The sequence below is a fragment of the Lupinus angustifolius genome, chromosome LG03 (assembly GCF_001865875.1).
Source record: "Lupinus angustifolius cultivar Tanjil chromosome LG03, LupAngTanjil_v1.0, whole genome shotgun sequence".
In the NCBI taxonomy this organism is placed as follows: domain Eukaryota; kingdom Viridiplantae; phylum Streptophyta; class Magnoliopsida; order Fabales; family Fabaceae; genus Lupinus; species Lupinus angustifolius.
The window spans coordinates 26,840,720-26,856,666 of NC_032011.1; the positions used below are offsets into that span (position 1 = coordinate 26,840,720).

At 34.0% G+C, this 15,947-nt stretch overlaps 1 protein-coding gene across 3 annotated transcripts; it reads left to right on the forward strand.

The window, feature by feature from the left end:
• On the forward strand, positions 632 to 14,057 carry LOC109344243 (alpha-glucan water dikinase 2). Of its 3 annotated transcripts, none has more exons than XM_019582924.1 (32): positions 632 to 1,038; positions 1,299 to 1,408; positions 2,135 to 2,213; positions 2,307 to 2,398; positions 2,547 to 2,709; positions 3,114 to 3,431; positions 3,507 to 3,617; positions 3,706 to 3,804; positions 4,036 to 4,167; positions 4,428 to 4,516; positions 4,912 to 5,046; positions 5,983 to 6,145; positions 6,224 to 6,313; positions 6,533 to 6,718; positions 7,199 to 7,261; positions 7,390 to 7,452; positions 7,641 to 7,700; positions 7,784 to 7,933; positions 8,018 to 8,101; positions 8,250 to 8,426; positions 8,548 to 8,654; positions 8,849 to 9,062; positions 9,204 to 9,307; positions 9,394 to 9,523; positions 10,411 to 10,536; positions 11,452 to 11,562; positions 11,852 to 11,950; positions 12,262 to 12,435; positions 12,510 to 12,602; positions 12,767 to 12,882; positions 13,520 to 13,706; positions 13,894 to 14,057. In XM_019582924.1, exons 1-32 carry the CDS (start codon positions 955 to 957, stop codon positions 13,930 to 13,932), a joined length of 3,948 nt encoding a protein of 1,315 aa, XP_019438469.1. In that variant the 5' UTR covers positions 632 to 954; the 3' UTR covers positions 13,933 to 14,057. The 3 variants fall into 3 exon arrangements, with proteins under 3 accessions (XP_019438469.1, XP_019438467.1, XP_019438470.1); XM_019582922.1 differs by having other exon boundaries at positions 633 to 1,038; positions 7,781 to 7,933; XM_019582925.1 differs by lacking the exon at positions 13,894 to 14,057 and having other exon boundaries at positions 634 to 1,038; positions 7,781 to 7,933; positions 13,520 to 13,842.

Sequence of the window (15,947 nt, forward strand, 5' to 3'; positions counted from 1 at the left end):
AAGGTAATTTGATGGTCAAAGTGAAAGGTTTGAATGAAGGAGATAGAGAGTTCGAGTCTCACCAACAATAAATATTAACATTATAGCATTTGCAAATTAAAAAAATAGAGGGGTGTTTTAAATACCTGTGAAAAATGGGGAAACCATTGCAAACCAACATATCTTCATTTGACATTCCTTTATTAAAAGTTAAAACTTTGCTAATCAACTTAGGGTTGAGTCAATGAGTTTTGAAGTTCATGACTTTCATTATCATAATGGAAGAACTTGGAAATGTTATGGATGAAGGACAAACAAAATAGGAAAAGATGAAAGGGAATAAGATAAGGAATGCAAGTGGAAAAAATGGGTTTCCCTTTGATATAAGTAACTTTGGTAAATTCGATTTTTTAAGAAGCTAAAGAATATCACAACAGTACCGGGTTTCAGTTTTTCTTCCCAGCTTTTACTTATTTAAAAAAATCAATAAAAAGGTGTTGAACTGGTTTTTGTATCAAAATATTTTTTTTTAAAAGTTAAGTTAGTTTCGATAAGAATATGGAAATGTGATCTTCATTCTTCACATGAGAATAGAATTGTCCCAAATTCTATAATGTTTTCCTCCGTTAACAAGAATAAATGGTTCAAAAGTTCCAGACTCGAAATTGTAAGCTAGGAAGATTTGGATTCTTTTACCAACTTTTATTTATTTAAGCAATGGCCGTTGAAGGTGTAGAAATTCCCTTTAAAATTCCAATCTTTCAACATCACCACTATTCCACTAATGAAATCTTGTGCAACAATAGTTGTTAGAAATTCTACCAAAACCTTAGTGCCACTTCATTTCACAAATTCACCTAAGCATTGATTCTTTTCTTTTTAATCTAAATATCTCTTTTCGAATAACTTGCATAAATTAGCTATTTAGTACAAAAGAAATCAGTGCCCATAGTTAATGTGAAGAAAAGAGTTGCCATGGCCTCAGGTTCAAGCAATAATTCCATGGTTGCTCCTCCTAGAGTTCTTCATTTTAATCTAATAGAAGGAATGCAACTTAAGGTAAAAAAAAGTTAAGTTGGTTTTTTTGGTAGTACTAAGGGTATCGCCTCACTCTTTGGGTAAGGAATTCTGGGGTGCGTGACGGTTGCTCTCAACAAGCGTCGCTCCCAAGAATTGAACTCTTACCTTTTGGCCATCCTGAAATCTAGCAAAGTCTTGTATCGCTAGACCAACACTTTATTGTTAGTTAAGTTAGTTTATTCATTCTTTTAAATAGCTAGAGATTATTTATACTTAATTTGTTGGTGGTTGTTGTATAGATTAATATAAGTGGATGTTTGGAGAAGCAGCATGTTAGAATTGAATTTCAGCTTTTGAATTGCACAAGGACTTGGATCCTTCATTGGGGTCTTCTCTTCCATGCCAATAAGTAAACCAAATATCTTAACACTTATTCACTTTCTTGCTATTTATTTGTTAGTATGATACTTTTTACTTATTTTTTGTTGCTTTAAACAATTTAAATAATTTGTGGTGATTATGAATATAAGTTCTTGAAAGAACTTTGATCAAAATATAATCTGTGTTAGTTTCAAATCAAAACTATCAATTGATGATACTCCTAAATATTCACACGATCTGTGTGCAAAACAAGTCAATCAAAGTTAACTGAGGGAGTAGTTCTATTTTGTTTCAACATAAAATGCTCAAGTAAGATTCTTAAAGAGAAAAAATATATACAGGATAATCACTATGCATAGTTGGATTATATGCAATATGTGACTGAAATTCAGGTGTTTGTGGAGAAAAATGGAGGGGTTGGTACAACAATTATTGGTAGGAGGATAGTAACTGATAAGTCTGATAAGGGAATGAGAGTAATATCATTTTTCACATATAATAATCATTAGAGGGTGAGCTTGACACAACGGTAAGGTTGTTGCTTAAGGATCATGAGGTCACAGATTCAAATCCTGGAAACAGTCTTTCCACTAGTAGAGATAAGGCTGCGTAATCTATCATTCCCACTTCCCAGACCTCATTAAGTGAGAACCTCGTGCATTGAGCCGTCCTTTTACATATAATAATCATGATTGAGTTGAGGGTACAACCTTTTTTATTCATTTTGTGTTATTTTTGTTTCTATCCTCTATAGGAATTGGTTCATTCCAGCTGACAATTCTTCAGGAGCAAAATCTTATAAGCATGGTGCATTACAATCACAGTTTACAAAGGTTTTGTCCTTAAAATAACAAAAACTCAGTTTCTTAACTAATATGGCTATCATTGATGCTCCTCATGTTAATATTTTTCATGTAAAATTGCAGCATGGACAAATATACATGCTTATCATTGAGTTAAGGGATCCAAACATACATGCCATTGAGTTTGTTCTGAAAGATGGCAGTCGTGATAGATGGTTTGCATCATAATAATGTCATTTTTTCTTGGCTTCTTATAAAACTCTTTCACTCCTTCCCGCATATCCAATGTGGGACTTCACACTTGAATAAACCTAACAACTGCATTGAACTTCTCAAGTCTTATTTAATTACTTCGGTTTTCAGGTTAAAGTTGAACCATGGAAATTTTCGGATTGAGATACCTGCAAGTGATCCTCCTTTAATATCTCATTCTGATTTTAGCATACCGAAGGAATTGATTGAAAGTAAGGCTTATTCACTGTGGGAAAGTAAAGGCAGGCCTAAAAGTACCCCTCAGCAACAGAAGGTAGTTTTGATGTATTGTAGCAGAAACTAGTGCCTTGTTTCTTCTTTCTCAATCATAAGTATAACGTGGAATCAGAGTTCTTGTGTAGGCGTAGCTTATCTTAGGAGTAATAGTGACTATCTGAACATACTTTTAGTAGAAAAATGGCTGTTGGTACAGAAAGCATTTCTACTGATCTGTAGGAATGATGGAAATAAAATAAATTGACTAGCCTATATGGTTTCATTGTGAGTCAGAGTGACTTCAATTTTACCTCGACGCACTTTGTACAATTCGTCTGAAGATTTTCCATACTATAGAACATTGCTGTTTTAACATTGTTGATTATGCATCCCTTTCTATCTTACTTATGCATTTCCTGAAAGAAATTTCAGTTCCTTTGGTACTTTTGCTTTTTGATGCAGCAACATTATGAGGATGCATTGAGAGAGCTCCAGAATCAGTTATCAAAAGGATTAGCCTTGAACGAGCTGCGGAATAGTTATCCAACCGAAGGAGTAAAACCTGTGACTGATAACAATGATCAACTCAGGAGTAGTATGCTATATTCCTCCTATCAAAGGAGATACAATGTTGAAGAGTGGTTGCAAAAGCATTCCGAAGAGCATGCCAAAAGAACCAATCTGTCAACAACAGCTTTGATAAATCTTATAGAGAATACTATAGGTGGAAAGGATGTAATACCAAGGCAAATGTTTAATGTCAACAACTATGAAATTGTGGTTAGTTTTCCTGTTATAATTCCTGCTATGTTGAATGGTCTTGTTTTAGCAGTTTTAAGGCTTCCATATTGATAGGTATTTTCGAAGATCATTAATGGTGACAGCCACATTTACATTGCTGCAAACACAAAAGGCACTACTGTGCTTCATTGGGGTGTATCTAAATTGTCTCCAAGTGAATGGTTGGTGAGTTACATGACTATATTCCTAACACCACTGTTGCAGTTGTATTGTTTGTCATTTGATTATTATCTGGTTTTGGTGCAATGTGAAGGTGCCACCACAAGAGATATGGCCAGAAAACTCAAAACTGGTTTCTGGAGCATGTCAAAGTTATTTCAGAGACAAATTTACAGAAAATGGATCCTTTCAGGTAACTTATGAAAATGCACTGTCTCGTGATCATTCTATTGGTTGTTGTTGTTAGTCGATCCCACTTACCAGGATAAAGGTTTGGTTGTTGTTATTAGCCGACCCCACCTAGTGGGATAAAAGTTTGGTTGTTGTTATTAGCCGACCCCACCTAGTGGGATAAAACTTTGGTTGTTGTTGTATAGATTATTGTACTGACCATACCCCTTACACCCCCTCCCCCCAAAAAAAGGTTGTTGATGTTAATTTGCAGAAAAGGAACTTTGCTGGTATTCAGTTTGTCATTTGGACAAGTGGATTATGGATTAAAAACAATGGGGCAAACTTCTTTGCTGACTTTAAACTGACCAGTCCAACAGAAAAGGTATATATTTTCATATTTTTTTCTTTAATTTAACATTTCATATTGAACTTAGGCTTGAAAATGCAGGACCATAGTTTCACATTTTTATCCACTTACCTGCATGGAAATAGAAAGTTTAGGATTTTCAGAACAAATTATCAGTGATTTTATTCACATTGTATCATGGATCTTTAAGATTGCATTTCAATTATATTTCCATGATCCTTGCATCCCTTCATTGAATCATGTCAACTCTTTATACTGAAAAACCTTACATGCAGTTTAACATAGACGCAAAAGAGGTTGTGTCATGGTTACTGGATGAAATTTCTCGAAGAGAGAAAGAGGCTGAAAGATCTTTAATGCACAGGTGAGACTATGATACTAAACTTATGTTTTGAACAAACCTCTTGTCCAGTGCATAGTTACGTGTTAAGAGGAATAGATACGTGGTTCACTTGGGTGTGCAGTCATCACATTTTACATTAATTTTACGAGACACTCCCTATAACAAACTTGATGTATAGTATGCATCACAGTGAATCCAGTACGTAGTATGTAGGTTAAATGAGAGAATCATGTAAGTATGGTCTGATGACATACATAAGCAAGAGAACCATTGTAATATGATTATCAGAAAGACTTACATGAAAGGCCTTGATGTACTTTCCCTTCTTATCTTTGATACAATTTATGTTCTATCAAATATATACATATTGTACTTGTATCCTGAAATTATTATCTGATGTGTTCAGTTTTTCTCAGGTTCAATATTGCCACTGAACTCACAGAGCATTGCAAAACTGAAGGGAAACTAGGGCTGATTGGAATATTAGTTTGGTTCAGATTTATGGCATGCAGGCATCTAACATGGAATAAGAATTATAATGTGAAACCTCGGTAAATAACTACCCTTTCACCTTTTTATCAAGTAATTACTTTCTTTATATGATTTGACTACATAGAAGTTCTTCTTGCTTCATATCATTGTGTAATAGTTATATCACTGATGTTTCTCACTAATGAACTCTTTTGTTTGGACTATGGATTTTCTTGTTCCTTTTCGCTTATGATTTGTTATAAGTGAAGCATAAATAATTTTTTCTTGTTTAGAATGGAAATATTTGTGTACCCATTTTCATGATACACTTACAACCTGTGTTTTTGAAAAAGGCCAAGTTAATTCAGAGAAGCTGATACCACCATATTTCTGTTGATACTAAGGCTATGATTTATGTGATTTTTGAATTTTACTTCCATTTATATAATCCTGAAAAACATAAGGCTTCAAAAAGAGTCAGAGTAGATTAATAATTCTATTAAATTCAATTACACAACAACAAGTAAACCTTATATCACTAGGTGAGGAGGGCTACACCCAAATTACAGTGACAAAAAATTGAGCATAAGCTTATTGTGAGAATATATGGTCCATAGTGATTATAATGTTTTAGGATGTTTAGCTAGTGATTGGGCTGCAAATTAGATATTGATTAGATCCGAAATTCCGAATTAGCTCCTTGATTATCCCATTGGTTAATTCTAATCAAGATATAAGCAAGTGATCAAGTTTGCAGCCTTCCACATATGATTTCTGTAAAATGTTCTCTCTCTAATGCTTATAACTAAGCATTGTGTTTGAATAATTGTAGTCGCTGTTGGTTTAGTAATTTACCTTAGCTCAACTTCATAATGCATTTTGAATTTTTGTGAAGTTGTTCATGGTTGTCTTTCCCTCACTTATATTTGTATGTGCAATAATACTGATCGTAGTTGTTGGTATCACAGCCTATCTGATGCCTTTGAAAATAATGAATCTGTATAATTCACTTGCAGTGAAATTAGTGAAGCACTAGACAGGTTTACCAAATTATTGCAAGTAATTTATTTGAACCAGCCAAGTGATAGGGAGATTGTGAGACTAATAATGATGTGTGTTGGCCGTGGAGGTCAGGGTGATGTTGGTCAGAGAATCCGTGACGAAATTCTTATGATTCAGGTACAGAAAATATATTTGTTTGCAGAAATAACATTTTTGTTCATTCATAATATATCATACTTTTATGTTGCTTTGCAGAGAAATAATGATTGCAAAACAGCCATGATGGAAGAATGGCATCAAAAGTTACACAATAATAGTAGTCCCGATGATGTCATAATATGTGAGGTAACCAAGTAATCACGGAGTTTGGCTCCATAACTTATCCTACATTTTTTGGTCACATCTAATAGAAATCAAGTAACTGATTATGCAATTTCTTTTTGGACTGAAAAACTGTATTTCTCATGGTATTCACAGAATCAACGATCTAAATATTGCCAGCGTAATTAATGTAATCAGTATGTGATAAAAAAAGAGTATAGTAATGTTTGCATTATGCTACAGGCACTCTTAAATTATGTAAGATGCAGTTTCAGCATTGATGCTTATTGGAAAACACTAAATGCAAACGGTCTCACAAGAGAGAAAATCGCAAGCTATGACCGTCCAATTGTGTCAGAACCACATTTCAGGACTGATATGAGGGATAGACTTATCCATGACCTCACTTCATACTTGAAGATATTAAAGGTGTGCACCTTACTTGGATATTTGTCTAATCAAGTTTTGAATCACATTTGATATAAAAAAATTCTCAAGTTTTCCAACCATAAAACTCATTTTGATAGGCTTAGGGATTCTTAATACATTGTAAAACCTGCCTGGTGAAGATTCAGAGTTCAGTCTTAATAAAATAACTCTTGAATTTAGTGTTTAGTCTTATTTCATGGTGATCCAAATATTTACCACCCTCCACTTCCTCATTCTTTTTTTTCTTTTTACAACTGACTTCTTTCATTTGTTCTTTAAAGCATTTCAACATAAAGTTGCAAATAACTCTTTAGTTATCATTACCATTGTATCATAGATTGTTGAATTTGGTATTGACCTTAAACTGGTGTTGATTCCACATTTTTTTAATATTTCATTATGGTATTCCTGTTGTTATGGTGTTCCTATTACAACTTATAATGATCAAAATTATTGATTTCCTTTCTCTCTGTGACACAGGCTGTTCACTCAGGTGTGGACCTTGAATATTCTATTGATGTTTGTTTGGGCTCCTCTTTCAAGGTAATAGTTGCAGATGTTAAGGATACTTGTCATTTTAACCATGTTTTCTTTATAACAATCTGACACACATGACATAACCAACATTGGATTTGCAATAATCGGAGTCTTGACTTTTTCTGGTATTTCAGGATGGAAGTGTTACAAATGCTATTAAATATAGCTCTACTGCTGGTTTGCCATTGAAACTTCTGGTACTATAATTTTATTGCCATTTCAAGTCAACTCAAATTTGGATGGTTTTTTTAAATGTGGACATTAGTTCTGTGGATTAAAAATATGTATTTGATATTTGTTGCTTTACATTTACAACCTAAAATTTTATGTGCTTATAATTACTCTTTATAATGGAGGATACTTCATTGATATTGTCAACATGCAGGAAAATCTGAATTTTGTCAAAGCACATTTTGGTGATACCAATATTGGTCCATTGTTGGAGGTCAGTCTGTATAAGATTTGATTAAAAATATAGCTTTTACAAGTCGCTTTCCTTGAAAAGATGAAAACTGTTTTTCTCAGAAGTTACTGGAATCACGCATTGAGCTTCGCCCTATTCTGTTGACATCTCATGGAAGATTAAAAGATCTGCTTTTCCTTGATATTTCTTTGGACTCAGCAGTTAGAACAACAATGGAAAGGGAACTAAAAGCTGTGAACTTTGCAAACCCACAGGTAATAATACTTGCATATCTAAATTATTATATATTGAGTTGCAACCACTTTAACTAAGCTTTCTTTTGTTGTGATTTACTATAGGAGGTATTGTTTTTGTTCTCCTTGATACTTGCGAATATATGCTTATCAACTGTCAATAATGAAGACTTCATTTACTGCACAAAGGTATATGATTGGCATTTGGAGTTTCTTGAATTCTCCCTTATGGGCTTTTTGATAAGCAAAAGTCTACCTGTGGTTGTACTACTCATTCTTTATGTACTGAATTATTAATTATTCCTGAAATTTGTCGGCATCATCCTGCCTTCTAAAGGACTGGCATCGCATCTGTGAATCATATACATCCGGTGATAGTCAGTGGGCACTACAGACAAAGGCTATACTTGACCGCTTGCAGCTAGTACTTGCTGAAAGGTCTCACCATTACCAGAAAAATATCCAACCTAGTGCCGAGTATCTTGGCAACTTGCTCGGAGTTCCAAAATGGGCGGTATGTTACTTGAATTGTATTTGACTTCAGAAAATATTACAGAATTTGAGGCTTCTGGTTTTAAATCTTATAGAAATTGTTATATTGAAGTCTTCTTTTGACAACTTTATTCCATTATCAGATTGATAATTTTACAGAGGAGTTGATAAGATCGGGATGTTCTGCAATTCTGTCAATCCTCATTAACCATTTTGATCCCATTCTTAGGAAAGTTGCAAATTTAGGCTGGTAAGAATGTGGTTGACATTTTATTGTGTGCTTAGTTGATTGACAGAATCTAAGCTTAGTAATTTATTTTCAAATCATGGCATCATAATAGTATATTCTTGTTTTTATTCACTGATCTGAAGGGTTCCTTTAGAAACTTTCTTTTTCCTTTTTGTAAGTTTTATACTCAACTGAATGAAAACAAATTGTTGCAGCTGGCAGGTTATTAGTGCAGTGGAAGTGTCTGGATTTGTGACCTTTGTCAATGAATTGATGACAGCTCAAAATAAAGTTTATGGAAGGCCAACCATTATTATTACTTCAAAAATAACCGGAGATGAAGAAATTCCAGAAAGGGTGGTAGCAGTGCTAACAACCGATATGCCAGATGTTTTATCTCATATTGCAATTAGAGCCAGAAATAATAAGGCATGAAAGAGATTTTCATTGTTTCTTGTTTCTACTAAGTATGGATTATCTTATGACCAGGCATTGTTATTTTGATCCAACACAAGAGGCCAAATGCCTACTAAAATGCTGTCATAGAAATCTAACACATGATGTTGCCAGATATGTTTTGCAACGTGCTTTGATCAAAATGTTTTCCGGGATCTCAAATCAAAAGAGGGGAAAGCAATATCAATAAGATTGAAATCAAACAACTTGGTTGTAAGGTAGAAGATTCAAATATTCTTCATCCACACACTACTTGTTTGTGTTTCCTCAGTGTTCTTACAAAATTATCATTTTGTGCTTGTAGTGAGATCAAAAGCCCCACTCCATCCCGTAGTTCTATTTTTTCTTTCTTCATGTATCCACGAGTGACCCTTAAAAGGAAGAGCTTTTGTGGTAAATATGCTGCTTCACTAGAGGAGTTTGGAGGTGAAATGGTATGCTTTATGTATATTAATTCAATTGTTGCTTTGCATGAATGAACATAGTATCTTGTTTACTTTCATACTTTATGCAAGGTATTCTCGATACTGATGGTTAGTTTTCAGGCGACTGAGTTTTAATGTTGCATATTAAAATTTAACATTTTATTGATCTATCCTTTCACTCTCCATAAGGTTGCTATTTTCCACTTATACCTTTTGAACTGTAGTAACTAATCAAAAGTACAAGTCTCTTTTAAGGTGATTTTGTTTCTCTGTTTTCCATATATAATAGGGTGTTAGAGCTAGAGGTGTTTTTTCCAACAAAGCCGGTATATGATGTAACACCATCAGAACTCTCTTTAACAAAAATTATGCAAGTATCTTGCTATCCTCAATGCCTCAGCACCACTAATGCTACCAAAGTTGTCATTCTTGACCTCACCAACTCCTCTATAGATACTAGCTAAAAGTTGCATTGTTCTTTCTTCCATGATTACTATGAACTATGTATGAGATTTTTTTAACACTAGCACCCTTTAACTCTCTCTTCCCTTAATTGTCACTAGACTATGCCATTGCTGATGTTGTTTCCTATCTACCATCACATTTCCAGTTCATTATCAAAACAACTCACTTGTGTCTGTTCTGATGTTCATACATGTTTCTCATTTTGAAGTAAAAGAAATGCCAAATGACTCATTTCATGTTTTAATAAAATGGCCATTTGAAATTGGAAGTGTAACCAAGTAATCCACAAATGAATGAAAATTTGTACCTAAAATATCTCTATATGGTCAAGACAAGAGGATCGTCTGCATGTTCGGTTGCAAATTTTTTATGCAAATCTAGACAGTTGGAATGGCTTTATACACTAATTAAGTTGAGCTTCTATCAAATAGGTTGGTGCAAAATCTTGCAATATTAAAATTTTACATTCAAGGTTGCCATCATGGATTAAAATTCCAATGTCAGTTGCCCTAACATTTGGGTCCTTTGAAGCTGCTTTAAAAGACAAAGTGAATCAGGTATTGCGACTATTGTTTATTTCCTTGTACATAAATTGTGTAATTGTATCAATCCTTGAGTTCTTTCATGCATCTTTTTTTATGGGTAATGAACTAAACCCGTTAAGGATGCGCAACTTCCCCTCCCAACAAGTGTCGCTCCTAGAAATCAAACCTTTGACCTTTTGGTCAGTCTGGGATCCAATAGGGCCTTACACCACTAAACCAAGACCTTATTGGTTCTTTCATTCAGATTTGATTCTGTATATTGTGCACTAATTTGGATTTCAATAATATCATTCAACATTTAAACAGTAAGTTGATAACAGATAATGAGAGATTATAAGTCTTAAACTTGTTGCCATTTTTTAGGTCAGGTTTGGCAAAAAAACTTGTAGACACAGTAATACTATATAGACAGATAAAATACCAAACAGATGTCCTTTATAGTTTTTCCCCTTTTGGTTAATTTCACATAAAATTGCAATTTCGTGAAAGCGATAACTTCAATTGTAATGGTGATCATCCTTACTTTGTTAGAAATGTTAATTGAACTTCATCCAAACATCATGGTAGTGTTTTAGGGATTTGTGAGTGATATGTGTACTGAGTTGCTATTTCAAATAGTGGTAAGTGGTAACCAAGAGGAACTTGTGACTTTATCTGAAAAAAGACTCATTTACTAGGTAAAGAATCATATGACTTTATTTTATATTTCATGTGTCATAAAGGAATTTATTTCATTTCATAATGGTGTATAGTTAAAAGGAATCAATTATGTGAACCCAAACAAAATAAATATAACTTATCCTTTTCTGCTGCTTATTGTGAAAAGCTTCCCTAAACATGTGCTTAATCAGTGATCCATCCGCTGTTAGGATAATTATGGACGAAGAGGTTTTCCGATCTGATTTTGAAGTTTTCACTCTCTTGTAGGATGTAGCAAATAAGATTGCCTCTCTTTGCAAATCTGTACGTTATGGAGATCTTTCAAAACTTAAAGCAGTACAAGAAGGCATCATGGAAATGAATGTTCCACCATATATGGTAGTTTAAAAAGCATCATGAGACTTTGTTGATGATTTTGTACATAATGATATCTAGAACAAAGTTCGCACATTCTGATACATTCCTCTTTAATATCTTCTCATCTTTGTTTTTCTATGTATGACAATATAGAGAATGCATGATCATCATTCACAAGTTACATTTTTTATTGTATGCCTTTATCCAGATGTTTTCCTCCACATGTTCATGGATTATATTGATGAAGAATCATATATATCCATTATTTTCACCTCATAATTTTACGACTCATTTTCCCCCTCCTTGCAAGATATATGAACTTGAGCAAAAATTTAGAAGTTCAAGGTTACCGTGGCCTAGTGATGAAGGTAATGAGAAGTGGAATTTGGCATGGCAATCAATAAAGAAGGTATAACTTCTAGTATCACCTAATCCTTGTTTGTTAAGACAGACGTTGCTATTATATTTCTTTCATTTTCATTTTATGACATTGTTGTTTTTGTATACTCACTTTAATCAGTATTAAACTTTTCATGCCAGTAAATTTTGGATTATGCTTAAATTCTTACCGCATCTGTCATGGTGTTCGGGACTTCGGGTTGTTATCAGCTGGTTTTATTATATTGCGATGAATGCTTGCATTGTGATGACATATTGTGTGCATAACAGATAAAACAATGGAAGAGTTTGTAATAATCCATTATTACTCCTCTTTTGTAGGTCTGGGCTTCAAAGTGGAATGAACGGGCTTTTCTCAGCTGCCAAAAAGCCAAGTTGAACCATGAAAACATATGCATGTCTGTATTGATTCAAGAAGTTATTTGTGCTGATTATGCTTTTGTGATTCATACAAAAAATCCCTTATCAGGGGATACTTCTGAGATATATGCTGAGGTAAAAGTTTCTTCCATGTTTATTAACAATTTGAAGGGAACACTTTCCAGTCTTATGCCTTATTTCAAAATCAGATTGTGAAAGGCTTGGGAGAGACTCTGGTAGGGGCATATCCGGGACGTGCAATGACTTTCATTGTGAAGAAAACAAATCTAAAATCTCACATGGTAACATCAATCTCTCTCAATAGTGGTTTATTAAATTATGCACTACTAAGTTGGATCATGTCAAATTACTTTGAACTTTACTAGTTTAAAAAAATCCTATTTATCTAAGTAACTAGAGGAAGATTTATTCATATATATAGCTAATTTAATGTACCTTATTGTAGATTACCAGTTACCCAAGCAAGCTAATAGGGTTGTACAGTAAGAAGTCCATTATATTCAGATCAGACTCCAATTCTGAGGACCTTGAAGGATTTGCTGGTGCTGGTCTTTTTGACAGGTAAAATGTTATAGTAGTTTTTGGCACGCGCATAGAACAGAACAGAGTGTTTTCTTTTTGGTTCTACCTTTTTTAGTGTAACAAAATATCTCAAGTTTTAACCTTCATGTCCTGGGTTGTTCTGTTCTATTTATAAAATAGATCAAGTGTAGAACAACCACCTGGTTGATGGTGCTCTAAAGGGGAAGTGTCAGAGCCACTACATGGGTCTATAGTAGGCAGACTTATCTTGTATTCGGAAGAAGTTGATTCCATTCCTCGAACATGTGATCTCTTTGTCACGTAATAACAACTTCAATAGTTTCACTAAGGCCACTCTTTAAGTAACCAAAATTGCCCTACACGAAAAACTTAAGATTTAGGGGTGTTACCTGATCACTGAGAATGTTGATTTTGTAGCATGCTAGCATTTATGCTACTTTTCTTCTTATATGTTATATGGGTTGGGAATCTTTTGTTGCAATAGAAGCAGAAGTGATATCGATTATTCAAGAATCGAAGTCAATTTGTTACATACTACAATTGAGTCTAAAGAGAACCCTCTGGACATCATTGTGTTCTTTCTGTTTTTACAGTTACATTTTATGCTTCAGCTTGAATGTTATGCTATCTAAATGCTTGCTCAAATTTCATGCAGTGTAATCATGGACAAAGTTGATAAGGTTGTGTTAGATTACTCCAAAGATCCTATTATAACTGATAAAGCATTTCAAACCTCACTCTTGTCAAGAATTGCAGAGGTTGGAAAAATCATAGAGGACCTTTATGGTTTCCCTCAGGACATTGAAGGAGTGGTTAAAGATGGGACAATATTTGTAGTTCAGGCAAGACCACAAATTTAACATCAGAAATAAGCTATACTCTTTATTTCAGTTGAAATAATACTAAATCTGCTTATATAAGATATATATATCAAATAAGACATGTTATATTGATGTAGATTTGCATGCTAAAGATTGATTTAGCATCTTATTTTCATGTTTATTTTTACTTGGTCCAATTACTTTGTAGGTCCCTGAACAATTTGTGGAAATTCAAATAGATACTTGAACTTATGGTTAAAAAGTTGTGGTGTGAAACATGGCTTGGCCCTTGTAGCTTCCTCCTGAACTATACTAAAGTTGTGTAATGTTATTGACATGTATTATTGTGTGTGATGTATAATAACCTAACTAGTTAGGTACTATTTGAAGATTATTGAGAATATCTAAAGTCACACATTTTGATGCATGTCTCCAGTCATACATACCAATAGTCCATTCATGCTCTTATTCCCTCTTAATCCAACAAGGACTAAATCTCTTGTCATAAATCAATAACAATGAAAAAAAATGGAACAAATAATAAAAAATTATTTTTTTTAAATTGATATAATATGTTTTCATTAGTTTAAGATATAGTTTGGGACATATTTTAAGACATCATATATTTGTCCATCAACAAATATCATATCTTGAGATACTAATAGGGCAAATCGCAAGTGCACGATTATGTGTAAGTAATAAAATATCGATTCCACGAGGACTGAAAAACTCATTTAATTATAACAATTAATTTATACTTAACTCAAATAAGGAATAAAATTGAATTTAGAACAATTGCCAAGAATAATTATGAAAATAATCAAAAGGAATTGAAATCTAATTTAGGAAGAGTTACCGCATTTACACTCGCAAATCATTGTTTTGCTGATTTTCATGAACTTTAAGTTGTGAGGATAAATTGTTCTTTGATATGTGTCATCCTCTCTCGAGCTCCGACACGTGTACTCAATTGAAGTCGCACCTACTCTCGTAGTACAATTATCAGTCAAATCATTTACTTCGATATTTCTATCCAATCGCTTCGTGAATTAGGATTCTAGTTTGAATAATTGAATGGTCGGATAGTTGGGTTCACCTCTGGTTAATTCCTCAATGTATCTAAGAGGTGTAATTTGTTGGTCAGACAACTCACACGAATAAAACCCAGTTTAATGATTCAAATCATAACATTCAATGTTCTGATTTTCATTGCTCACTAGAATTAGATATGCCCGTGCATTCCAGTCTCGTAGAATAGGCAGGCTTTATAGTAGAATCTGCCTTCTTGCTTTCATTGTTCTGGTCCAGTCCAGTGATGCTCACGACGAGCTTGTCTCCTTTTTTGCTAATGAACCTGAATATACAAATGAATTGGTTAGAGTTATGCGATCTGAGGAGATTATATCTGGATCCATCAGAACACTTGTAATGCTTGCGTTAGGAGCACAGTTAGCAGCATACACATCATCTCATGAACGGGCACGTATACTGATTGGATCTAGTATGACTTTTGCTGAAGGGAATCGCATGACACTCCTGAATGTTCTTCAGAGAGCTATTTTATCATTGAAGAGTTCTAGTGATCCATCTTCCCTTGCCTTTGTTGAGGCACTTCTTCAATTCTATCTGCTCCATGTGGTCTCAATTTCATTTTCTGGGAGTAGTGTTAGAGACTTAGAGGTTCTGGCATGGTACCCACATTCTTGCCTCTGCTGGAGGATTCTGGTCCTGCACATATTCATCTTGTCTGTTTTGCCATAAAAACCCTCCAGAAGCTTATGGATTACAGTTAGAGGTTCATAGAGTTATTGGTTTTGGTGGAGAAAATGATAATGTGATGCTCACTGGTGTAAGTGAAAAACATAGTACTGGTCAGTTGTACTCGCAGAAGGGACTCATAAAAGTCTCCCTTAAGGCACTTGGTTCTGCAACATATGCCCCTGCAAACTCTGCCACAGTTCATTATGATAGACACTGATATCTATAGACTAAGAATTTAGGAAAGAAAGATTAAGAGAAAAGCCCCTAACTCAGAATCAAATTGATTCTGATAGGGTTCTAAGTATCTTTATTGAATTGAGACTAGAATAGAAGATTGGATTACAAGATTGTTCCCTCAAGGACCCCTTGATCCTTGTGTACCTCACTGATTCCTGAATCAGTTGAGTTCAACACTAAAAACTACTCTCTCCCTAACTAACTCTGCTATTTATAGCAGTTAGTTATCTAACTGATTCTAACTACCCAAGGGTAGAAAGGGAA